The sequence below is a fragment of the Coregonus clupeaformis genome, chromosome 24 (assembly GCF_020615455.1).
Source record: "Coregonus clupeaformis isolate EN_2021a chromosome 24, ASM2061545v1, whole genome shotgun sequence".
Classification (NCBI taxonomy): domain Eukaryota; kingdom Metazoa; phylum Chordata; class Actinopteri; order Salmoniformes; family Salmonidae; genus Coregonus; species Coregonus clupeaformis.
This window is the reverse complement of record NC_059215.1, coordinates 48,164,636-48,190,239: the sequence shown is the minus strand read 5'-3', so window position 1 is coordinate 48,190,239 and position 25,604 is coordinate 48,164,636. Positions and strand designations below refer to the sequence as shown.

Below are 25,604 nucleotides of genomic sequence, written 5' to 3'. Positions count from 1 at the left end.
GCCGAGCAACCGACCTGGTGTTAGAACTCTGAGTTTCGATGTTAGTTAGCATTGTCAGAAATGCTACAAAAAGGTAGCACATCATTGGTTCTTAATGTACAGAAACAAGCACGTGAGAGTGATAAATTATACCTTTTATCAAAACTGTTGCCCCTACAAACTTATTCAATCTGAAAGGTGGCAAGTCTAATGATCACTTTATGGTCGCTGTAGCCTAGATATTGAGCTAGGTCGGGGCAAGACATTTTGTTTTTTTCTAATGCTAACGACCCTGTTAAAAATCAGGTATGTGGTTTGCGAAGTTTCATTGATATTGGTGTCATATTGGCTTTGATATGATGGTAGGGACATTTTAATGAATCCCTACAATTCTCCTGATCATTTGTTCTGTTATAAGTCATTTTTCATTTCATGATTGATTGATTTTACTTGTCAGTTAAAAAAAATACATAAATATACTGTACACAGAACATACATTTCTAAAAACGTCACCTGCACAATCGCCCTATAGTGCATTAAAAGGTTCAACATTATCCCTAACACACACACACACACACACACACCACAGTCTCATACTATTTATTATTACTATTTATTTATTAAGCTGCTATACCAAGTCACTTCTCACTTTACTGCTTGTATAACAATCATCATCATTTGACATAGCACATTTTATAAAACCTACTGTATAGTTCTACTCTATACTATTCTGCTGTATCTTAGTCCATGCCGCTCTGTCATTGCTTGTCCATATACAGTGGGGAGAACAAGTATTTGATACACTGCCGATTTTGCAGGTTTTCCTACTTACAAAGCATGTAGAGGTCTGTAATTTTTATCATAGGTACACTTCAACTGTGAGAGACGGAATCTAAAACAAAAATCCAGAAAATCACATTGTATGATTTTTAAGTAATTAATTTGCATTTTATTGCATGACATAAGTATTTGATCACCTACCAACCAGTAAGAATTCCGGCTCTCACAGACCTGTTAGTTTTTCTTTAAGAAGCCCTCCTGTTCTCCACTCATTACCTGTATTAACTGCACCTGTTTGAACTCGTTACCTGTATAAAAGACACCTGTCCACACACTCAATCAAACAGACTCCAAGCTCTCCACAATGGCCAAGACCAGAGCGCTGTGTAAGGACATCAGGGATAAAATTGTAGACCTGCACAAGGCTGGGATGGGCTACACGACAATAGGCAAGCAGCTTGGTGAGAAGGCAACAACTGTTGGCGCAATTATTAGAAAATGGAAGAAGTTCAAGATGACGGTCAATCATCCTCGGTCTGGGGCTCCATGCAAGATCTCACCTCGTGGGGCATCAATGATCATGAGGAAGGTGAGGGATCAGCCCAGAACTACACGGCAGGACCTGGTCAATGACCTGAAGAGACCTGGGACCACAGTCTCAAAGAAAACCATTAGTAACACACTACGCCGTCATGGATTAAAATCCTGCAGCGCACGCAAGGTCCCCCTGCTTAAGCCAGCGCAAGTCCAGGCCCATCTGAAGTTTGCCAATGACCATCTGGATGATCCAGAGGAGGAATGGGAGAAGGTCATGTGGTCTGATGAGACAAAAATAGAGCTTTTTGGTCTAAACTCCACTCACCGTGTTTGGAGGAAGAAGAAGGATGAGTACAACCCCAAGAACACCATCCCAACCGTGAAGCATGGAGGTGGAAACATCATTCTTTGGGGATGCTTTTATGCAAAGGGGACAGGACGACTGCACCGTATTGAGGGGAGGATGGATAAGGCCATGTATCGCGAGATCTTGGCCAACAAGCTTCCCTCAGTAAGAGCATTGAAGATGGATCGTGGCTGGGTCTTCCAGCATGACAACGACCCGAAACACACAGCCAGGGCAACTAAGGAGTGGCTCCGTAAGAAGCATCTCAAGGTCCTGGAGTGGCCTAGCCAGTCTCCAGACCTGAACCCAATAGAAAATCTTTGGAGGGAGCTGAAAGTCCGTATTACCCAGCGACAGCCCCGAAACCTGAAGGATCTGGAGAAGGTCTGTATGGAGGAGTGGGCCAAAATCCCTGCTGCAGTGTGTGCAAACCTGGTCAAGACCTACAGGAAACGTATGATCTCTGTAATTACATTTACATTTTAGTCATTTAGCAGACGCTCTTATCCAGAGCGACTTACATGAGCAATTAGGGTTAAGTGCCTTGCTCAAGGGCACATCGAAGATTTTTCACCTAGTCGGCTCGGGGATTAGAACCAGCGACCTTTCGGTTACTGGCACAACGCTCTTAACCACTAAGCTACCTGCCGCCCACATAATTGCAAACAAAGGTTTCTGTACCAAATATTAAGTTCTGCTTTTCTGATGTATCAAATACTTATGTCATGCAATAAAATGCAAATTATTTACTTAACAATCATACAATGTGATTTTCTGGATTTTTGTTTTAGATTCCGTCTCTCACAGTTGAAGTGTACCTATGATAAAAATTACAGACCTCTACATGCTTTGTAAGTAGGAAAACCTGCAAAATCGGCAGTGTATCAAATACTTGTTCTCCCCACTGTATGTAAATATTCTTAATTTCATTGCTTTACTTAGATTTGTGTGTATTGGGTAAATGTTGTGAAATTGTTAGATATTAATTGTTAGATATTACTGCACTGTCGGAGCTAGAAGCACAGGCATTTCGCTACACCCGCTATAACATCTGCTAAACATGTTTATGTGACCAATAAAATTTGATTTGGTATATTCAATTGTGTACATACGTCTCATACCACGCTTATATTACTTTTTAGCAGACGCTCTGAATAAGAGCGACTTACAGTAGTGAGTGCATACATTTTAATACTTTTTTCGTACTGGTCCCCCCGTGGGAATCGAACACTCAACCCTGGAGTTGCAAGCACCATGCTCTACCAACTGAGCTTCCCTTCTACTTATTTTTACTACTTGTTATTTTGGACTTTGTATTTGGTATTTCATTATTGATTGATATTGATATTGTACTGCATTGTTGAGGAGAGTTAGCGAGTAAACAGATTTGTATATCACCACTAATTTGATACTGTACTCTTGAATGTCTAGGTAAAGATTGACAGAATTGACAATAAGGAAATACCTTCTTTACTGGAAAATCTGATGAGATAACTGTTTGTTTGCACCTCACCCACCCCCTGAAGACTCCCATATGGAAAAATAAAATATTAATATTAAAACCCCTTGACTTATTCCAACTTTTGTTGCGTTACAGCCTGAATTACATATATATTTTTCTCACCCATTGATATAAGGGGTTTATACAGTGTTTTAGGAATGAGGTCACTCTTGGTGCCACAGAGTCTGGGGCCAGGATGTCTAGGGGGCCCACTGGTGTTTATCTTAGAGTGATTGATAGATGGGGTACAAGCTGATACCATCAGGGTGGGGAGTGCCCACTGATGTTTTTTTTTAAATTATTTAACTAGGCAAGTCAGTTAAGAACAAATTCTTATTTCCAATGACGGCCTACACCGGCCAAACCCGGACAACGCTGGGCCAATTGTGCGCCGCCCTATGGGACTCCCAATCACGGCCGGGTTGTGATACAGCCTGGAATCGAACCAGGGGGTCTGTAGTGACGCCTCAAGCACTGAGATGCAGTGCCTTAGACTACTGCGCCACTCGGGAGCCCAGATGTTGTTGAAGAAATGTGTCGCAGTGGTCTAAGGCACTGCATCGCAGTGCTAGCTGTGCCACTAGAGATCCTGGTTCGAATCCAGGCTCTGTCGTAGCCGGCCGCGACCGGGAGTCCCATGGGGCGGCGCACAATTGGCCCAGCGTCGTCCAGGGTAGGGGAGGGAATGGCCGGCAGGGGATGTAGCTCAGTTGGTAGAGCATGGCGTTTGCAACGCCAGGGTTGTGGGTTCGATAAAATAATGTATGCGCTAACTGTAAGTCGCTCTGGATAAGAGCGTCTGCTAAATGACTAAAATGTAAATGTAACGTGGATATAAGAGCTGAGATATGTTCTTTGTCCATCCTTCAGATAGCAAGGGGCAATTTACGTGCAGTTTGTAATGTTGAATCCGGTACTATATTATTAAATAAATTGTATCAACTCTCCATACACAGTGAGGGAAAAAAGTATTTGATCCCCTGCTGATTTTGTATGTTTGCCCACTGACAAAGAAACGATCAGTCTATAATTTTAATGGTAGGTTTATTTGAACAGTGAGAGACAGAATAACAACAAACATATCCAGAAAAATGCATGTCAAAAACGTTATAAATTGATTTGCATTTTAATGAGGGAAATAAGTATTTGAGCCCCTCTCAATCAGAAAGATTTCTGGCTCCCAGGTGTCTTTTATACAGGTAACGAGCTGAGATTAGAGCACACTCCCTAATCTCAGCTTGTTACCTGTATAAAAGACACCTGTCCACAGAAGCAATCAATCAATCAGATTCCAAACTCTCCACCATGGCCAAGACCAAAGAGCTATCCAAGGATGTCAGGGACAAAATTGTAGACCTACACAAGGCTGGAATGGGCTACAAGACCATCGCCAAGCAGCTTGGTGAGAAGGTGACAACAGTTGGTGCGATTATTCGCAAATGGAAAAAACACAAAAGACCTGTCAATTTCCCTCGGCCTGGGGCTCCATGCAAGATCTCACCTCGTGGAGTTGCAATGATCATGAGAACGGTGAGGAATCAGCCCAGAACTACACGGGAGGATCTTGTCAATGATCTCAAGGCAGCTGGGACCATAGTCACCAAGAAAACAATTGGTAACACACTACGCCGTGAAGGACTGAAATCATGCAGCGCCCGCAAGGTCCCCCTGCTCAAGAAAGCACATATACAGGGCCGTCTGAAGTTTGCCAATGAACATCTGAATGATTCAGAGGAGAACTGGGTGAAAGTGTTGTGGTCAGATGAGACCAAAATGGAGCTCTTTGGCATCAACTCAACTCGCCGTGTTTGGAGGAGGAGGAATGCTGCCTATGACCCCAAGAACACCATCCCCACCGTCAAACATGGAGGTGGCACCATTATGCTTTGGGGGTCTTTTTCTGCTAAGGGGACAGAACAACTTCACCGCATCAAAGGGACGATGGACAGGGCCATGTACCGTCAAATCTTGGGTGAGAACCTCCTTCCCTCAGCCAGGGCATTGAAAATGGGTCGTGGATGGGTATTCCAGCATGACAATGACCCAAAACACACGGCCAAGGCAACAAAGGAGTGGCTCAAGAAGAAGCACATTAAGGTCCTGGAGTGGCCTAGCCAGTCTCCAGACCTTAATCCCATAGAAAATCTGTGGAGGGAGCTGAAGGTTTGGAGTTGCCAAACGTCAGCCTCGAAACCTTAATGACTTAGAGAAGATCTGCAAAGAGGAGTGGGACAAAATCCCTCCTGAGATGTGTGCAAACCTGGTGGCCAACTACAAGAAATGTCTGACCTCTGTGATTGCCAACAAGGTTTTTGCCACCAAGTACTAAGTCATGTTTTGCAGAGGGGTCAAATACTTATTTCCCTCATTAAAATGCAAATCAATTTATAACATTTTTGACATGCGTTTTTCAGGATTTTTATTGTTGTTATTCTGTCTCTCACTGTTCAAATAAACCTACCATTAAAATTATACACTGATCATTTCTTTATCAGTGGGCAAACGTACAAAATCAGCAGGGGATCAAATACTTTTTTCCCTCACTGTAAAAGTATAAATCATTTCACATTCTTTATATTAAGCAAACGAGACAGCACCATTTTCTAGTTTTATTATTTATTTAAGGATAGCCAGGGGCACACTCCAACATTCAGACATAATTTACAAATTAAGCATTTGTGTTTAGTGAGTCCGTCAGATCAGAGGCAGTAGGGTTGACCAGGGATGTTTTCTTAAGAAGTGCGTGAATTGGACAATTTTCCTGTCCTAATAAGCATTCGAAATGTAACGAGTACTTTTGGGTTTCAGGAAAATGTATGAAGTTAAAAGTATGATATTTTTTTTAAGGAATGTAGTGAAGTAAAAGTAGTCAAAAATATAAATAGTGAGGTACAGATACCCAAAAAAACGACTTAAGTAATACTTTAAATTATTTTTACTTCAGTACTTTACACCACTGCTATGACATAACAAAAGATGTCAGCCTAATGTCTTTTCAACGAATAGTGCCATTTTGGAACTATTTTGGAAAAGTTGTAAAAAGAATAGCATTACTTGTAAGACAAAATATCTAGTTAACAAGCATGGTAGCAGTTGGTATTAGTTTAAACGCCATGTATCCCAAATGCCATGTGAGCAAACTCAACTATCTGTCCTCCCATAGTTGGCTTGACCTTTATGGTTCCCCAGTCTGTGGAATTAAAAAACATGACATTTGCCGGAGAAGTCCACAATAGTCTTACAAATGACAGAAATGTCATGACAACTTCCAGGGGCTGGTTTTCCAGACACATATTAAACCCACTCTTGGACTAAGAAGCACTTTCATTGGATGAGAGCTTCTTAGTCCAGGACTAGGTTTAATTTAATCTGTCCTGGAAATCTGCCCCAAATGTTCAAAACATTGTTCACATTTTTACGGCTGAAATAGGCTCCTATCAGAACGTACCACGATCAAGATGAGCGCTATTCCCTTCACAAGCTTGAACAATCTTATCTGAAAATCCTGACAAAAAATAAACAAGTCTATCAATTTTTTTCCACATATTATGTATACACTGGTATGGTGCTGTAAATAATGGATTAGAGGTTAAAAAGTGGTGAAGGGGCCCCTTTAAGGATAAGCATTTTTTCTGTTTTTCATTAAATCCATTTTAAGTTGTAATGTATTTGCTTTTCAGCTTTTACTTACATTGCCATTGTTTGATAAACATGCTTAAAAAAGATCATGTACTGTAAGCTATTTCAAATATGATCATATTAAAATGAATCCACATAGTATTTCATGGTAGAAGTCTATAATGATAAATGTAAATGCAACAAACAGGTTCTTACCAAACTTGCATGAAGAAATAAACACTAAAAGTGTGAGAAAAAGAAACTTAAAAAACATCAGACAACCCACGTTTTGTCAAAGAACAAGAAACGATTTACTTAAAATATGCACAAAAATATATACTTTTACTTACAGACCAATTTCCTTACTCAGTGCTACCAATGTGAAACTACACTCTTGATGGTCTAATAATCGTTGACAGAATTGGCGACAGTATATTCCTTATTATTTTGTCTGAGTGGTCATTCATAAACACAAAGTGAAATCTACTTTTTTTTACTAGAGGAGCTGAACACATAACTATTTCCTTGTACCTTAACTACCCCCTGAAATCTTAAAATGCAACATCTAGCGGCTACAAGGTACGGGGTGAAAATATATTTTTTTAATGTAGTTGGGGATCCTCGGCCAGGGGCTGATCATAGTTGGGGATCCTCGGCCAGGGGCTGATCATAGTTGGGGGTCCTCGGCCAGGGGCTGATCATAGTTGGGGGTCCTCGGCCAGGGGCTGATCATAGTTGGGGGTCCTCGGCCAGGGGCTGATCATAGTTGGGGGTCCTTGACATGAAAAACCCCTGATCTAGCCCACAGATTGAGAAACATTATTCCCCATTTTTTATTCGTAGTTTGTCCTAATATCATATGACTCTCTGTGGTCTATTGTTGGGCAGTACTCAACCTTTGAGACAATAGTCAGTCAGAAGCAGAACATTCTGAATGTGTAATGGAGTCCATTGTGCCTTTGTGTGTTCAGCGGTGTAGCCAACGTGGTGTGTGTGTGTGTGTGTGTGTGTGTGTGTGTGTGTGTGTGTGTGTGTGTTCAGTCAGAAGCAGAATGTGTGATGGAGTCCATTGAGCCACTGTGTTCAATGGTGTAGCTAAAGTTTCCAGATAGAGCTCCATTCTGAATGTCCCACTGACACAGCACAACAGACCCCATGCCCTCTGCCCCTGTCTAGCGTCCCAAATGGCACCCTATTCCCTATATAGTGCACTACCTTTGACCAGAGCCCTATCGGGTAAAAGAAGGTAGGGGATAATGGAATAGGGTGCCATTTGGGACGCAATGCCTCTTGTCTTTCATTCTCTATGTTACCTGTATGTTCCCAATATACCAAAGGAAATGACATTCAGGAGGCTCTTCACTCCACTGGGGTTGACCTCCCTGAAAACTAGCACAGAGGGTAAGAGACATTCTGATTTCATATGAGTAATATTAAAATGTTGTCTAATATGATGAATATTACAAATTACTACACAACATGAATTACATATTATACAACAGCACTATAAAATTTAAGCCACAACTGATCTAGTACAAACTTAGTTATAGATGATTATCTTTAACCCCAGACAATTACATGCCCAAGAAAACGTTTTTTATGTTGTCACAATTCAAACGTCATTTTGAGCAGCTCTGTTTTACTGTGTTTACAGAACTCCTATCCGAAACAGAATGAAGTCGCCACTTCTTGTGACATGTTTTGTGGGACTGTGTATGTGGCACATCGCACTGTCACTGAAAATCTGCGCCTTCAACGTTCAGAGCTTTGGCGAGGCGAAAGCTAAAAACAAAAAGGTTATGGGAATTCTGATCAAGGTAGGAGTAAGAGACAAGAAGTGTGAAGACAGCTACAACTAAACAACTAATCCAGACAGCTACTACTAAACAACTAAACAGCTACTACTAAACAACTAATCCAGACAGCTACTACTAAACAACTAATCTAGACAGCTACTACTAAACAACTAATCTAGACAGCTACTACTAAACAACTAAACTAGACAGCTACTACTAAACAACTAAACTAGACAGCTACTACTAAACAACTAAACTAGACAGCTTCTACTAAACAACTCATCCAGACAGCTACTATTAAACAACTAAACTAGACATCTACTGCTAAACAACTAAACTAGACAGCTACTACTAAACAACTAATCTAGACAGCTACTACTAAACAACTAATCTAGACAGCTACTACTAAACGACTAATCTAGACAGCTACTACTAAACTAGACAGCTACTGCTAAACAACTAATCTAGACAGCTACTACTAAACAACTAAACTAGACAGCTTCTACTAAACAACTCATCCAGACAGCTACTGCTAAACAACTAAACTAGACAGCTACTACTAAACAACTAAACTAGACATCTACTGCTAAACAACTAAACTAGACAGCTACTACTAAACAACTAAACTAGACATCTACTGCTAAACAACTAATCTAGACAGCTATGGGAGAACAAGAATGAAGAGCGACCAACTATACACTATGTTTATCAAAATACCATTGAATTAGAACGTCACAAACAGAGTATGTGAGCTGAACAGAGCTGGAGAGGAGTTGAGCGTGCCCAATTTGACTGGAGCGTGGAGCGAGATTCCCAAAGGCTGGAGCGTCTGTCGGCGTTCTTGCCCGCTCCAATAGCGCTCAGGGCATGCACGCCCCAGCATGCATTTCTAGTCTACTTGTGTGCTGCTAATAGCCCTTGCTTTAGCTACTGTCTTGGAGTTCGCACAGGTGCTAAACCAAGGCGACTTACAAAGATGAGGACCAAGAGCAAGAGAGGGAGTGCGGTGATGTAATGTCCGCTGTTATGTGTTAGGCTTGAATGCCACCTGCTGGTATGGTGCTAAACTGTTGCCATTGCCGTTGTTCTACGGGCGGGATATGGCAGTTGTTACACGATGGCTACATGAAACATCCACAACTAAAGAATCATTGTGGGATCTTAAAAGACACTTATCCCAAAAGTATGATGGTGTACTTATTACTACATGCTGAAAGAAAGGAACGAGGTGGGTAGATAACTAAGGGTGTCATTGTAGCAAAGTATTTATAAACTAAAAATCAGATCTCTTAAACGTTTCGTTCATTTTCGTTCTATTATCCATACAATAGGCCATAATTGATTTTGGCCCAATAGGCCTGGCATATTCCCACGTTCAAGGAGCTTTCCGTTTTGATTGCTTTATTTTGCTTAAAAACCTTTAGGCCTACCTATAGAAACATTTAAAAACAGCTCTGCATCTCTGCCCTGCCTGGCAAGAGTGGCCAAAGGGGTGTATAGCATCCCCAGTGGCTCTGCAAGGGTGGAGAGGATATTCTCAGCTGCTGGCCGGCTCTCCAGGCACCATGGAGAGGATATTCTCAGCTGCTGGCCGGCTCTCCAGGCACCATGGAGAGGATATTCTCAGCTGCTGGCCGGCTCTCCAGGCACCATCACATGAGCCTGAAGCTACAGACTGGCCAAACTTGTGTTTCTAAAATTGAATTTTAAAAATGAATTCAAAGGCACTAATAAGTCATTTTTCGTTTAATTTGTATTTAATTCTAAGTAAGTCACAGCCTATATGCGCAATTTATAGACTATAATGATTTAATACAACGAAATGTTGTTTAAATCCTGAGCCCTTTATGTCCCTACCAGCCTATTGTGTTGCACTCGCAAATGCTTCACGATGTATTTCTTTGTAGGCTATAGGCTTTAAATAATATAGCCTAAATAAATCATTTTCGTTCGTTCTTAGGCTCCCTGTCTGGCTCCTGGCCTATTTATAGTGTTTATATGCTGTTTAATATGACATGTAGCCTATTTGAAATTATGTTCGCTTCTTACGTTCGCCTTTTCATGTTTATTCAAATACTTGTAATTCAAATCCATATGGTTTGGTTTCAATACTTAAAAACCAATTGATAGGTCCAGGTAGTCACAAAAATAGATGGGTGTTGGTTAAATTGTGATTTTAAAGAATGAAGCGAATTTGGAGAGAGTTTTTTTTTTCTGTGAGTGTGGAGCGGTTTTTAGCAGAGCAGTAGGAAAGACATGGAGCACCGGAGTGGTGGGATTTCCAACCGCTCAACTCCGCTCACATGCTTCGGTCACAACTATTCTGTGTTCATTATTATGGTATTTTGATATCCAACGTTATAACCAAAAGCTGTTTCCCTCCCCTCTCCCCAGATTCTTGCTCGCTGTGACCTGTGTTTGATCCAGGAGGTTCGAGATGCTAAAGGTGAAGCCATACCTACACTGGTGAAGGATCTTAACAGGTACATAACAAGGGGGATCTTTAAATTGCTTTGTTGACCTTTTGGTGATCTTTTAAATGTGTGTTATGTTTTTAGATATGGATGAGGCAGAGTGAGTCAGGTTAACATGTTTACTGAGGTAACATGGCAACAATACAGGTCAAATACAGCAGGGTCCTTTACCTTCATATAGAATTAACCCTTTATAAGACATTTACAGTATGTTGAGATTAAGTCTTATCATGATTAGGGTTCTAATCTTCACCTGATGTCTGTTTGCCATTCCACCATCAGCTTTGACAAATCACATGCATACTCCTACATAGAGAGTATGAGACTGGGGAAGAACACGTACAAAGAGCAATATGTCTACATTTACAAGTAAGCCATTACGTTTTACACAGGCTTACAATACACTTTACATTTTTGAGATAAGAATTTTTGAAACACTGCAGTGTTTCAGTACTGCAGCACTCCTCTCTGTGGATTGATTGGATGGTTGATTGATTAATTGATTGGCTTGAATCATCTCTAGGAAAGATGTGCTGCAGGTCCGAGAGCATTGCCAGTATCCTGAGCTAGAGAGAGGAGAGGGGACGAACAACGACACCGAGGTTTTCTCCAGAGAGCCTTTCATTGTCCGGTTTCACTCGCCCACTACCTGTGAGACCCTTCAATAGATCAATCACTGTCTTAAGTTAAAATGTGATGTCATCTCATATCATGCAATCTGGAGACAGGAACGTGCCATGTGTTAAAGGATTGTAGGATACCTTATAGAGATAGTTCTAGCCTGGTCTCACATCTGTTTGTGCTGTCTTGCCAGCCATTGACCATAGGGGTTGTCAAAACAGCACAAATCAGTGTTGTGTTCGAGACCACCTAAAGCGAGACCGTTTCAAGACCAAGACCGGAGGGGAGGGGGGAGACCGAGTCAAGACCGAGACCGGGAGAGGGACGAGGGGTTCGAGACCCAGTAAAGAACGAGTCCAACTCAAGACCATGATTGTACTAACTCGTGACTGCCGGTGTGGCGGTAATACAGTCACCATAACAGCCCTAGGTGGGACCATTTTTACAAAAACGTTTGGAAACTTCTGCCACAGAGTTTCTAAACCTAGTTGTACAACATCACGAGACTTCCGAAACAGACCAAACAGACCAGGCCAGGGGTTTGGGGTTTGAGAAGTCAATGAGAGAAATTAAAATTAGTTGTACGTTTTTTTTATTCTATAAATCTAAAGGCACGACCTAGATTCGAGCCAATGTCTTAAGTAGTTGAATATGTTATTACTCTAACCTCGTGAAAGTGACAAAACAACTAATTTTTATCAAAAACAACTTTATATCGAAGGAGTGACTTTGATTTGACGGCCTGCACATGCGCAGTTCGGCGCGAGACGACCGTTAGATCCGATGACGTGTTTCTACACATGAGGTTAGCTAGCCAATGTCGCCATGACATCGCCTACAAGTGTGATCAGGGATTTCTATTGGAGAAGCGCAATAGCGAGCAGTAGTTTACCCACGGTCTAGCTAGCTAGCTTTTGTTTTAGGCTAGTTTGCAGCGGCTGCAGCAGGTGTTATCGAAGAGGATGTTGTTGCTAATTTGTTAGCTTCGCCCTTTTGAAGATTAACTTTCAACAAGAAGTTAAGCTTCAAATGATCATCATCTGGTGAGTGGAACCGTGCTTTTTATTGCGGTGCGCTTACTGTTGTTAGCCATCTCTTTGAAAATAACTTATGTGTGTGAAACGTTGTTGAATTTAAGCTTTAGATCACTGGTTACTTTGTGTGCTGAATGATTTTTTTGTTGTTGTTGTTGCAATGGGAAGTAATAGTTGTACATTTCAATTGGGAAATGCTTAGCCTAATGGTTGTGTTTTTGTTTTCTTATGATTGGGACCTACTGGCCCTTTTTTTGCCCAAGTGAACGGACTGCTTATCCTTTAACATCATGCTGTGTGTGACTGCTGACTTCCCATCATCCCCATGTGTTTTACTAGAAAAGTATCTCTCCTACATGGAGTATTACAGTCGCTGTCCGTACAGCATCACAAGCCTGTCACACACATCCTGTTGTCGCTTTTGGTGATAGTGTGATAGTGATGGCGTTAGGTCCTCTGTAGCTCAGCTGGTAGAGCGCGGCGCTTGTAACGCCAAGGTAGTGGGTTCGATCCCCGGGACCACCCATACCACCCGTAAGGTCTGCTAAATGGCATAGTATTATTATCATAGGTTGTGTAAGCGTTGTGGTTGTTGTTTTTGGTATTGTATTAGGATCCCCATTAGCTGTTGCGAAAGCAGCAGCTACTCTTCCTGGGGTCCACATGAAACATTACATAATACAGAACATTGATAGACAAGAACAGTTCAAGGACAGAACTACATACTTTTAAAAACGGCACACATAGCCTACATATCAATACATACACAAAAAAAAAATCTAGGTCAGATTGAGGAGAGGCGTTGTGCCGTGAGGAGTTGCTTTATCTGTTTTTTTTAAACCAGGTTTGCTGTTCATTTGAGCAATATGAGATGGAACGGAGTTCCATGCGATAATGGCTCTATATAATACTGTACGCTTTCTTTTACGAACTGTGTTGGTGGACTATGTTGTAGGTAGCATTATCCCCGTGGGGTGCTATCTCTGTTTGAGTGGCAGCTCGAAGCTCGGCTCAGCCTCAGGCCTGTTTGACTAAGTATTAAGTGATTTTATGTGTCTGTTCATTTTCTTGATTTCTTTGTTTGGGGTCCAATAGCCACAGTTCAGCACTGCCCAAACATGTCTATATAAAGACAGTTACAATTCCCCCCAGTGGTCTCCCCCTTACTAATACTGAGTGCACAACTTTCAAACAGTTCCCCCCACTCCTCCCTACCAGCCGGAGTATGTGAGCTGAGCGTAGCTGGAGCAGAGCTAGGAGTCCAATTTGACTGGAGCGCGGAGCGAGATTCAAAAAAGGCTGGATGTAGGCCTTCTCGCCAGCTCCAATTTCGCTCCAAGTAGCGCTCACTTCAGGAGCTCAGGGCATGCCCGACCCAGCATGCAATTGTAGTCTTCTTGTTTGCTGCTAATAGCCCCTTGCTTTAGTTACTGTCATGGAGTTCGCTAAATATTTTCATAAAGAAACTGATAAAACACACAGGTGCTAAATCAAGGTGACTTACAAAGATGAGGACCAAGAGCAAGAGAGGGAGTGCGGCGATGTTGTGTCCGCTGTTATGTGTTAGGCTTGGATGCCACCTGCTGGTATGGTGCTAAACTGTTAGGTTATAGACCAGATGCCATTGTTCTACGCGCAGGATATGGCAGTTGTTACACGCTGGCTACATGAAACATCCACAACTAAAGAATCATTGTGGGATCTGAAAATACACTTATTGGTGTACTTATTACTACATGCTGAAAGAAAGGAATGAGGTGGGTAGATAACTAAGTGTGTCATTGTAGCAAAGTTTTAATAAACTAAAAATCAGATCTCTTAAACGTTTCGTTCATTTTCGTTCTATTACCTAAACAATAGGCCATAATTGATTTTGGCCCAAAAGGCCCTATTTGAAATTATATGTTCGCTTCTTACATTCAACTTGTTTATTCAAATACTTTTCATTCAAATCCCATATGGTTTCGTTTCAATACATTAAAAAAACAAATGGAAGGTCCAGGTAGTCACAAAAATAGATGGGTGTTGGTTAAATTGTGATTTTAATGAATGGAGCAAATTTGGAGCGGGAGTGGTTTTTGAGTGTGGAACGGTTTTTAGCAGAGCATTAGGAGAGGACCGGAGCAGATCAGTGATGAGCTGGATTTCCAACCACTCAACTCACATACTCTGCTACCAGCGAGCGAGACAAAGTTTGAGGATATTTTTTTCAACGAAAGCAGAGAACGAACAGTAGTGTTACGAGTAAAGTAGGAGGTCCAGGTTTCAATAGGCGATAAGATATTGTTTTCATCAACGTGTATATATTTGGCCTGGTGAAGCGGTTTTATGCGCTGACTGAATGGAAGCTGATCATTACTGTATGAGTTTTTTTACTCCTACTTCACCAGCTATCATCATCTGCAGCTCTATGTTGAGGAACATCACGGTTCCCGGGGCAAAAACCCTGTGCTATCCCGGAGCACGGGTACAGGACATTACAAGGCTGTTTCCTACCGTTCTACGACAGCTGCCAGGGGCTGACGCTGTTGTAGTCCATGTGGGGGTCAAACGACATAAGGAGGGCTAGCTCGGAACTGCTGAACATTTATTTTTAAATAATTGATTCTAGCTCTGAAATATGCTGTTGAAGTAATATGGCTACAGGTTCACCTGCCTCACCCAAAGCCCATTCTGGTGGGAGGCTGCTATAGACCACCAAGTGCTAACAGTCAGTATCTGGGTAATGTGTGTCAAATGCTTGATAGTGTATTTGATATCAACAGAGAGGTATATTTTCTGGGTGACCTAAAAATGGACTGGCTTTCATCAAGCTGCCCACTCAAGAAAAAGCTTCAAACTGTAACCAGCGTCTGCAACCTGGTTCAGGTTATCAGTGAATGTACCAGGATATTTACAAACAGCACAGGAATTAAAAAATCATCCACATGTATTGATCACATCTTTACTAATGCTGCAGAACTCTGCTCTAAAGCAATATCCAAATCCATTGGATGTAGTGACCACAATATAGTAGCCATATCTAGGAAAACCAAAGTTCCAAAGGCTGGGCCCAATATAGTGTATAAGAGGTCATACAATACGTTTTGTAGTGATCCCTATGTTGAAGATCTGTGGTGTGTAATGAGGAGCAACCAGACGCTGCACTTGACACATTTATGAAATCGCTAATAAGCATGCACCCATTAAGAAAATGACTGTAAAAACTGTTAAATACCTGTGGATTGATGAGGAATTTTAAAATGGTATGGTTGAGAGGGATGAGGCAAAAGGAACAGCAAATAAGTCTGGCTGCACAGCCGTTTGGCAAACGTACAGTAAATTGAGAAATCATGTGACTAAACTGAACAGAAAGAAGAATAAAACTGCACTATGAAACAAAAAAATTAAGTAAATTACATAAAGAATGATAGTAAGAAGCTTTAAATGAAATTTTGGGCAAAAAGGCAAACTCAGCTCCATCATTCATTGAATCAGATGGCTCATTCGTCACAAAACCCACTGATATTGCCAACTACTTTTAATTATTTTTTTTCATTGGCAAGATTAGCAAACTTAGACAGGACATGCCAGCCACAAATTCAGAAGATTGTGGGAGCTGTTTTGTTAGACTTCAGTGCAGCTTTTGACAATATCGATCATAATCTGCTGCTGGAAAAACGAATGTGTTATGGCTTTACATCCCCTGCTATATTGTGGATTGAGAGTTACTTGTCTAACAGAACACAGAGAGTGTTTTAATAATCCAGGTAGAGTCAGGCATTCCCCGGGGCAGCTGTTTAGGCTGTTTTCCAAATGTGTGGCAAGAAATACGTTTGTCCTAAATATTTCTAAAACTAAAAGCATTGTATTTGGGACAAATCATTCACTAAACCCTAAACTTAAACTAAATCTTGTAATGAATAATGTGGAAATTGAGCACATACTTCTCCCCATCTTAGCTACTGTTGTATCAATATGCTTTGACCATGACAGTCTACAATCCAGGGTTACTCCAAGCAGTTTAGTCTCCTTAACTTGCTCAATTTCCACATTATTCATTACGAGATGTAGTTGAGGTTTAGGATTTAGTGAATGATTTGACCCAAATACAATGCTTTTAGTTTTAGAAATATTCAGGACTAACTTATTCCTTGCCACCCATTCCGAAACTAACTGCAACTCTTTGTTAAGTGTTGCAGTTATTTCAGTTGCTGAAGTAGCTGACGTGTATAGTGTTGAGTCATCCGCATACATAGACACACTGGCTTTTCTCAAAGCCATTGGCATGTCGTTAGTAAAGATCGAAAAAAGCAAGAGGCCTAGACAGCTGCCCTGGGGAATTCCTGATTGAAGGTCCCCAAGAACACAGTGGCCTCCATCATTCTTAAATGGAAGAAGTTTGGAACCACCAAGACTCTTCCTAGAGCTGGCCACCCGGCCAAACTGAGCAATCGGGGGAGAAGGGCCTTGGTCAGGGAGGTGACCAAGAACCCGATGGTCACTCTGACAGAGCTCCAGGGTTCCTTTTTGGAGATGGGAGAACCTTCCAGAAGGACAACCATCTCTCCAGCACTCTACCAATCAGGCCTTTATGTAGAGTGGCCAGACGGAAGCCACTCCTCAGTAAAAGGCAAATTGACAGCCCGCTTGGAGTTTGCAAATGGCACCTAAAGGACTCTCAGACCATGAGAAACAAGATTCTCTGGTCAGATGAAACCAAGATTGAACTCTTTGGCCTGAATGCCAAGCGTCACATCTGTAGGAAACCTGGCACCATTCCTACGGTGAAGCATGGTGGTGGCAGCATCATGCTGTGGGGATGTTTTTCAGCGGCAGGGACTGGGAGACTAGTCAGGATCGAGGGAAAGATGAACGGCGCAAAGTACAGAGAGATCCTTGATGAAAACCTGCTCCAGAGCGCTCAGAACCTCAGACTGGGGCGTATGATCACCTTCCAACAGGACAATAACCCTAAGCACACAGCCAAGACAACGCAGGAGTGGCTTCGGGACAAGTCTCTGAATGTCCTTGAGTGGCCCAGCCAGAGCCTGGAGTTGAACCCGATCGAACATCTCTGCAGAGACCTGAAAATAGCTCTGCACCGACGCTCCCCATCCAATCTGACAGAGCTTGAGAGGATCAGGAGAAGAAAGGGAGAAACTCCCCAAATACAGGTGTGCCAAGCTTGTAGCATCATACGCAAGAATACTCAAGGCTATAATCGCTGCCAAAGGTGCTTCAACAAAGTACTGAGTAAAGGGTCTGAATGCTTATGTAAATGTGATATATAAATAATATATATATATATATTAGCAAACATTTCTAAAAACCTGTTTTTGCTTTGTCATTATGGGGTGTCGTGTGTAGATTGAGGGGAAAAAACAATTGTAATAAATTTTAGAATAAGGCTGTAATGTAACAAAATGTGGAAAAAGTCAAGGGGTCTGAATACTTTCCGAATACACTGTAGATATGTGGTAGTAGAGTAGTGGCCTGATGGCACTTAATGTGTGGTGAAATCTGTTGTGAAATGTAATGTAATGTTTTTAATTGTATATAACTGCCTTAATTTTGTTGGACCCCAGGAAGAGTAGCTGCTGACTTGGCAGCAGCTAATGGGGATCGATAATAAATACAAATATTCCGCTGGTCTCGGCTGGTCTCGGGAAGAACTGACAAGTCCTCACTGTCCGAGAGTCAAAATGAGTCAAAATGTATCCGACACAGAGACAAGACCAAGACACTCAATATGTGGTCTCGAGACCGGACTCGAGTATTACAACACTGTTAGAAATAGATCTGGGACCAAGGCTAAGTCAAACTTTCAAAATTATTAAATGACATGACAGGAATTTCTTTTAAAATCTCTCCTTCTACAGTGGTGAAGGATTTTGTCCTGGTGGGCCAACACACCTGTCCCAAAACGGCAATGAAAGAGATCGATGAACTCTACACTGTTTTCAATGGGATCTGCAAGAAGTGGAAGACTGAGGTTAGTTGATTTAAATCGTTCAGATAACATTACTAGAAGCTCCTCAGATTTCTCTAATCTTATTCCTTCCTCTTCTCCTGATAATTAACTATTCCCTTGAGGTCATTGAGGTCAACTTACTGTAACTTCCTGTTTGTGTTTTGTTTGTTTTGATACGGTTCATCCGTCCTCCTCTAGAATGTGGTGATCTTAGGGGACCTGAATGCAGCCTGCAGCTACATCACCGTCAGGGGCTTCAGAGCGGTGCGTTTGAGGAGCGACCCCAAGTTCCGCTGGCTGATTAGAGATGAACAGGATACAACTGTCCGGCAGAAGACACACTGTGCATACGACAGGTCAGTGACCTGTCGTAGACTTGTATGTGTGCTGGTACATGTGTTCTGTACGTTTTTATCTGTGGGTGAAGCTTCTTCTTCTTCTTCTTACTATAATCATGATATGCCTCCTCTCTATATACGTCCCACTCCAGGATAGTTATCCACGGCAGAGAGATGATCTCTGGGATAGTTCCAGACTCAGCTAAACCGTTCAACTTTAAAGAGGAGTTCCACCTTACCGAAGACGAGGTAACTTAACTTCTCAGACACTGACATTTGAAATCAGTTGAAATGTATGATATAAGTTGAAATCAACCTGTATTCTTTTGATTGACTGATTTATATTATTTGTTTGTTTACATTTAGGCGTTGGAAGTCAGTGACCACTTCCCAGTAGAAGTTGACCTGAAGCCCAACCATCGGTACCTCCTGCGCCATGAACTTTAGACCCCCCCACTGCACCATCAACATTACGAACAACCATTGCGATCATGTTTTTACTCCCGATTATTTCAGTTGTATTTATTTATTTCAATTTATTTTAGGTACTTAAATTAAATGATGTAGGAGTTTTGAAAAAATTATAGGGATTGTTGTTGGATTGTTGTTGGAATTTATACTGTATCAAACTGTATTTACTATTATGAAAAATAAACATGCTATATCTTTGTCTGCACAGAGACTAATGCAATTAATGTATTGGATATCTAAACATTTTGATGTAGAATTAATTCTAGTTTGGATTAATCCCTAACTCAGACTAACATAAGTAAATCAGTCAATTGAAATAAATAAATTAGGCCCTAATCTATGGATTTTACATGACTGGGCAAGGGCACAGCCATGGGTGGGCCTGGGAGGGAATACTCCTCAGTTTCATCAGCTGTCTGGGTGGCTGGTCTCAGACGATCCCGCAGGTAAAGAAGCCGGATTTGGAGGTCCTGGGCTGGCATGGTTACACGTGGTCTGCAGTTGCGAGGCTGGTTGGATGTACTGCCAAATTCTCTAAGGTGACATTGGAGGCGGCTTATGGTAGAGAAATTAACATTCAATTCTCAGGTAACAGTTCTGGTGGACATTCCTACAGTCAGCATGCCAATTGCACGCTCCCTCAAAACTTGAGACAAAACTGCACATTTTAGAGTGGCCTTTTACTGTCCCCAGCACAAGGTGCACCTGTGTAATGACCATGCTGTTTAATCAGCTTCTTGATATGCCACACCTGTCAGGTGGATGGATTATCTTGGCAAAGGAGAAATGCTCACTAACAGGGATGTAAACAAATTTGTGCACAACATTTGAGAGAAACAAGCTTTTTTGTGCATCTGGAACATTTCTGGGATCTTTTATTTTCAGCTCCTGAAACATAGGACCAACACATTACATGTTGCGTTTGTATTTTTGTTCAGTATAAATTAGGGCCCTATACAGATGATGCACCTTCATTTGATAGCGCCAGACACCGGCAGGGGGGAAGTGGTAGCCTACATCTCTGAGGGAGTCAGGGCTGGGGCTTGTGTTAGACATCAGAAAGTAAAACCACAGTGCGTCATACGTGTTAAATCTACGGTGAGTACATCAACATCTTCCTGTGTGTGACTTTTATCTATGAAGAACCAAATGCTTTTAACAGACTATAGTTTTCTCCCATTTCAATTTGTATATTTTTTAAAATCATTTTGTTCTCTTTTTGTGCTGTCTGTCATTACTTTGTCGATGTGTTTGAATCTATTTCTGCATCACCATTCTGACAGGAAGCTGGTTGAAGCAATAACAGACGTGAACCCAAACACAGTCTCTTCCTGTCAGAAATCAGAAGAATTTTGTTGTAAAAGATGCTTTCAAACGTTACAAAAACGTGTCTTTTGGTAAACTGAATAACTTAAAAGGCACAGAAATCTTATGACATATTGTTTGACTTTACCTATCCTATTGTACCTAGAGAAGATGGAACAGCACTTGGCTGATTTGTTAACGGATGCATTTTCAGGTAAGCGTTATGCAGGTTGTAGCTAGAGCACTGCAAATTCACTGACATTTAGTGCACTCATTTCCTGAAAGTTACAAGAAATATATTATTGCTTGTGTTTTCTGTCTGTCATTATTTGCCATCTACTATGATATTTTTCTGTCTGTGATGTTGTTGTTGCAGACATATCCCTCCCATCTTTCCCTGAAGGAGGGTTAGACTTTGAGCCTCTTGATTTTGACGAAGCCAAGACAGAAATGTCCTCTGGAAGATTACCAGTGCTGAGAGAGGAAGAGGAAGATGAGGATGAAGGACAGGAAGAGGAAGAGCCTGGTGGAGAAACTGTATCTGACCATATCTCAGTGAAGACATGTGATTTGAGTTTGACTGAAGAGGATACACAACATATTGAGGGGGAGGAGGAGGAGGGCGAGGAGGAGGAGGAGGAGGGCAAGGAGGAGGAGGGGGAGGAGGGCAAGGAGGAGGAGGAGGAGGAGGTGGAGGAGGTGGAGGAGGGCGAGGAGGAGGAGGTGGAGGAGGGCGAGGAGGAGGAGGTGGAGGAGGGCAAGGAGGAGGAGGAGGGCAAGGAGGAGGAGGAAGAGGAGGAAGAGGAGATGGAGTCAGGAGAAGAAGAGGACACAGGAATACAGCACATTGGCTCCCCGGGGGGTTGGTCTGTTCACTACGATAAAGAGAATATAAAAAAGACTGTAACTACAGAACAACCTTTTGCCCAAGAGGAGAGGGAAAACCCTGACATCAGAAACGTAGAGCGAGGTGCTTACCAGAACAGTGATGTCAGGTGTTTTGAGGGTGTCACTGAAGATGGCACCATGGAGATCACAGCAGATATAAGTGAAGGGTCTGAAGAAGAGGGGAGACCGACGGCTGAAGAAAACCAAGAGGAATCATCTGATTCAGTCCTGACTAGCTCAATCACCGAAAACCATAGAGAAGAGGGTAAGAAAGTTGTGAACTTACTCTCCCAGCAGACTTTTCCTCAGGAGAAGGAAGAGGAAGAAGAGCGAGATGAAGATGGAGCTCCAGAGGTTGTTTCTGATTGTCCTGATCCCGCAGCAACGCACAATCTGCAATATCTTATGGTCAGTACCTTTGTGGAACACCCGCTTGAGGAGAAAATTAAGGACTTCCTAGGGGACGACCACCAAGAGGCGGGTGAAAGCTTCGCAGATTACCCCTCTGACTTCTCTCCAAGTGAATACGACAAGGATGGAGAGAAAGTGGGAGCACACAAAAATGGGAGCACACTGTCCAGTCCCTCTGAGGGTAATTTAAAGACAGACGAGAATATCTACCCAGAGAGAGAAGTAGCCGAGCAGACGGATAGCCATGTTCAGGGAGAGGAAGAGGCGAGAGCTGCTATCTCTCTGAGCGTGGAAGGTAAACAAGATTTTGCAGATTGTGCGATGTGCAATACCAATATTGACATTAGCATGGGCAAGATTATTGAAGACAATTTTGAAGCTGATAGCTCCAGTGATAGCTCCAGTGATAGCTCCAGTGATGGCTCCAGTGAGATCTCCAGTGATAATGAGGAGGATGAAGACCCAGAGAAGAAGAATGAAGAACACCCAGCCCTGCCAAAATACCAGGGTCTTCCTCAGAGAGACTGCGGATCTGAGGTTTCACCTCTACCTGACTGGGAGGGTGGAGAGGAGGACCGCTCCAAGCAGAGAGTTGCCGACCTGCATCTTTCACACACCATCTCTGATGTCCCCACTTTTACCCTTCACAGTGAGGCTGGACCCAGTGCAGCAGCTGTAACCAGGTGTAACATGGGTAAGGGTACAGGCAACATGTCATCATCTGACTCTGAGGATGATTTTCCCGGAGCGCTGTGTACGTCGGAGACTGAACTAAGAGAGGACAAAGGGGGGACTTGGGGTAAAGATGGGCCAGAGGCCTCAAAAGAGGAGTATCTTCACGAAATCCTGCATGAGCTAGAAGGAAAGTTGGAGAACCACCTTCACACCGAAATAAGATGGGACACAGGGGATAGTAATGTGGATAGGAGTGGTTTCATTCTAGATTACAAGTATGAGGGGAGCGGAATAACAGTGGGAGAGGAACAATTTGCAGATGATGAAGAAGAAGAGGAGGAGAGGAGTTGGAAACAAGAGAGAGCGAGAATCGAGGCATTCTACAAGTTTTATAATGCTGAAGAGGAGAAGGAGGCTATGGGAACAGAAGGTGCTTTTTCAGGGAGGAAGCCTAGAGTTCAATTCTGCATGGATCCCCTTCCTCAAGTCATTGAATATACAGACAGGTAAGTGAAATTGCCTACATAAAATTACTCAAGACACCCGCCAACCAGGAAATGCTTAGTTCTACTTGAACAAGACATGTCATTTGTACTGTCACTGTGGTAGATGGATAAGTGAAATAATTTCCTATACTACCGTCTGTCTATTACGTTCTTAGCAGCAGTGACATGGATTTGGTCGACAGCTCATCTGACGGAGATGAGGACCTGGATTCTACAGCAAGGCTTGAAGTGAGCACACACACACTCTCTCTCTCTCTCGCTCTCTCTCTCTCTCTTTCTCTCTCTCTTTCCTTTGGCCACCAACACATGACCATGTAGTGTGTCTATTTCAGGAGCAGCGTGAGCCTGAGAGACTGAGAATGAGTTTACCTGAGACTCAGGAGAGTCAGAAGCCACAAGGAGAACTACAAGATCTCGGCAAAATGTCTCGAACCCACAGCAAGAGAGACCGGGTAAGTCTTTAACCCACAGCAAGAGAGACCGGGGTAAGTCTTTAACCCACAACTTGCTGTAAAAAAGGGCTTCATTGATTGATTGATTCCTCTGACACACTGTGTGTTTGTAGTGTCTGAGGGTGCTGAAGTTCCTGGTGAAGATGACCCTGTTGACAGCGATTGGACTTTTGACATTCTGGTGGACAACAGACCAACTGGACTTGAACTGGTGATGTGGACCAAATGTTGTTTTTGCTAACGACTAAAACTGTATCTTCAATGTGCCTATGCTTGAACATAATTAGATAATAATAAAGTAGCAGAAGCTAAGTAAAAAAAATGCTTACTTGTAAGGCAAATACTATCTCCTTATGCTGTAGTTGCTGTCAGTTTTATTTTTCATCATGTCTTCATCTGTATCATGTCTTCATCTGTATCATGTCTTCATCTGTATCATGTCTTCATCTGTATCATGTCTTCATCTGTATCATGTCTTCATCTGTTTGGTGGTTAATAAAAGGGGTCTCTTTATATTCCCATTCAACTTTAAAGGTTCAGTATTTTCCATATTTTTTTTTACATCACAGATACAGAAAGCTTGGATTCTCCACACAAATATAAGCCTTATTGTCTAAATTCTCTGGTACTACGTGACTCTTGCCAGAGCGTAAGAAATACCTATGAGAGCGCTGTCGCGGGTGAAATGGAATTTTCAAAAAGAGGAAACTGAAATAACGTTGTAGCGAATTATAGAAATAGAATGAATAGAACGGAGATCCCCCATTCAAGTCAATGATGGCATAATGGTTGGACTGGTGGCCATTGCGTGAGTACGCATAGGAGGAAAGCAGGAAGTAAACGCAGGAAGTGTACCCATCCATATAAATCAAATCAATTTTTATTTGTCACACGCTTTGTAAATAACAGGTGTAGACTAACAATGAAATGTTTACTTATGCTGTGATTTGTTGATTCAACTCAATTGACATTACAAAAAGTACATTCTATTGCATGAGCCACATCAGGTAACATAATTTAAATGAACATTCTACATTACCATTGAAATTATCGCATCACAATAACAGGCAGCCATTGCGAGTGTACCCATGAGTTTACCAGTCAAATTGCCAGGGTTAAAGCAAAGACAGTATGAAGATAGGCTAAAACTGCTTCTCATGGCGACGTTGTCTAGCTAAGCGCATGCGTAGAAACACTTCGTCGGGCCTAACGGTCGTCTCGTGTCGAACTGCGCATGTGCAAGCCGTCAACTCAAAGGCACTCCGATAAAATGTAGTTTTTGGCGAAAATGAAAACGTTTCAGTTTGTCACTTTTATGAGGTTGGAGTAATAACATGTTGAACTACCTAATACATTGGTTCGAATCTAGTTTGTGCCTTTAGATTTCGAGAAAATTAACAACTAAGGAATCATTTTTCACTTCTCTCATTGATTTATCAATGAGCCTGGTCTGTTTGTTCCTGTTTCGCAAGCGTTCCCGGGAGTCTCGCGATGTTACGCCTCAGGGTTTAGAAACTCTGTGATTGGAGGTTCCAAGGCCGTTCTATTCTATTTCTATGGTAACAATGCGTGGAAGTGGGTGGTAGAACATTGTTGATTTTTAAACTGTAACTGTTGTTACGGTAGTCAGTCAACGCGAGTAATTTTCTGTCGCAATCAAAGAGTATAAATATACAGCCGACAGTATGGCCACGCTGGGAAATAAGTCTGACCAAGAAATCAGGGAACTATTGGACGAGTATGGAATTAAGCACGGGCCTATCGTTAGTAAGTAATGCTTTCATTTTTGAATTAGCTAGCTAAGCTGAATAACGATTGAGCTAGCTACTGTAGCTAATCATTTCTAGCCTGCTGAGTAGGCCTGCCTAATAGACTACATGTCTATGACCAGACGGTCTCAAATGTACTGATGATATTAT

General features: G+C 42.1%; 2 protein-coding genes and 1 long non-coding RNA gene across 6 annotated transcripts; all 3 read left to right on the top strand.

Moving 5' to 3' along the window:
* Nucleotides 1–8,078: 8,078 nt before the first annotated feature.
* On the top strand, nt 8,079–19,647 carry dnase1l1l (deoxyribonuclease I-like 1-like). Of its 3 annotated transcripts, none has more exons than XM_041845009.1 (9): nt 8,079–8,162; nt 8,416–8,578; nt 10,952–11,040; nt 11,314–11,400; nt 11,555–11,682; nt 18,548–18,660; nt 18,838–18,995; nt 19,130–19,226; nt 19,344–19,647. In XM_041845009.1, exons 2-9 carry the CDS (start codon nt 8,435–8,437, stop codon nt 19,422–19,424), a joined length of 897 nt encoding a protein of 298 aa, XP_041700943.1. In that variant the 5' UTR covers nt 8,079–8,162; nt 8,416–8,434; the 3' UTR covers nt 19,425–19,647. The 3 variants fall into 3 exon arrangements, with proteins under 3 accessions (XP_041700943.1, XP_041700944.1, XP_041700945.1); XM_041845010.1 differs by having other exon boundaries at nt 18,838–19,017; nt 19,344–19,435; XM_041845011.2 differs by lacking the exons at nt 8,079–8,162; nt 8,416–8,578 and adding an exon at nt 9,634–9,785.
* Nucleotides 19,648–20,446: 799 nt separating this feature from the next.
* On the top strand, nt 20,447–21,357 carry LOC121537356. The gene is made up of 3 exons (XR_005995043.2): nt 20,447–20,546; nt 20,925–20,967; nt 21,130–21,357. It is a non-coding gene; the product is annotated as an uncharacterized LOC121537356 (long non-coding RNA).
* Nucleotides 21,358–21,546: 189 nt separating this feature from the next.
* LOC121537357 (clumping factor A-like) lies at nt 21,547–24,218 on the top strand. 2 transcript variants are annotated; one of them, XM_041845013.2, is made up of 4 exons: nt 21,547–23,233; nt 23,392–23,461; nt 23,566–23,685; nt 23,799–24,218. In XM_041845013.2, the coding sequence occupies exons 1-4, from the start codon at nt 21,561–21,563 to the stop codon at nt 23,898–23,900; spliced, it is 1,965 nt and encodes a 654-aa protein (XP_041700947.2). In that variant the 5' UTR covers nt 21,547–21,560; the 3' UTR covers nt 23,901–24,218. The 2 variants fall into 2 exon arrangements, with proteins under 2 accessions (XP_041700947.2, XP_041700946.2); XM_041845012.2 differs by having other exon boundaries at nt 23,389–23,461.
* The last annotated feature ends 1,386 nt before the right edge of the window (nt 24,219–25,604 follow it).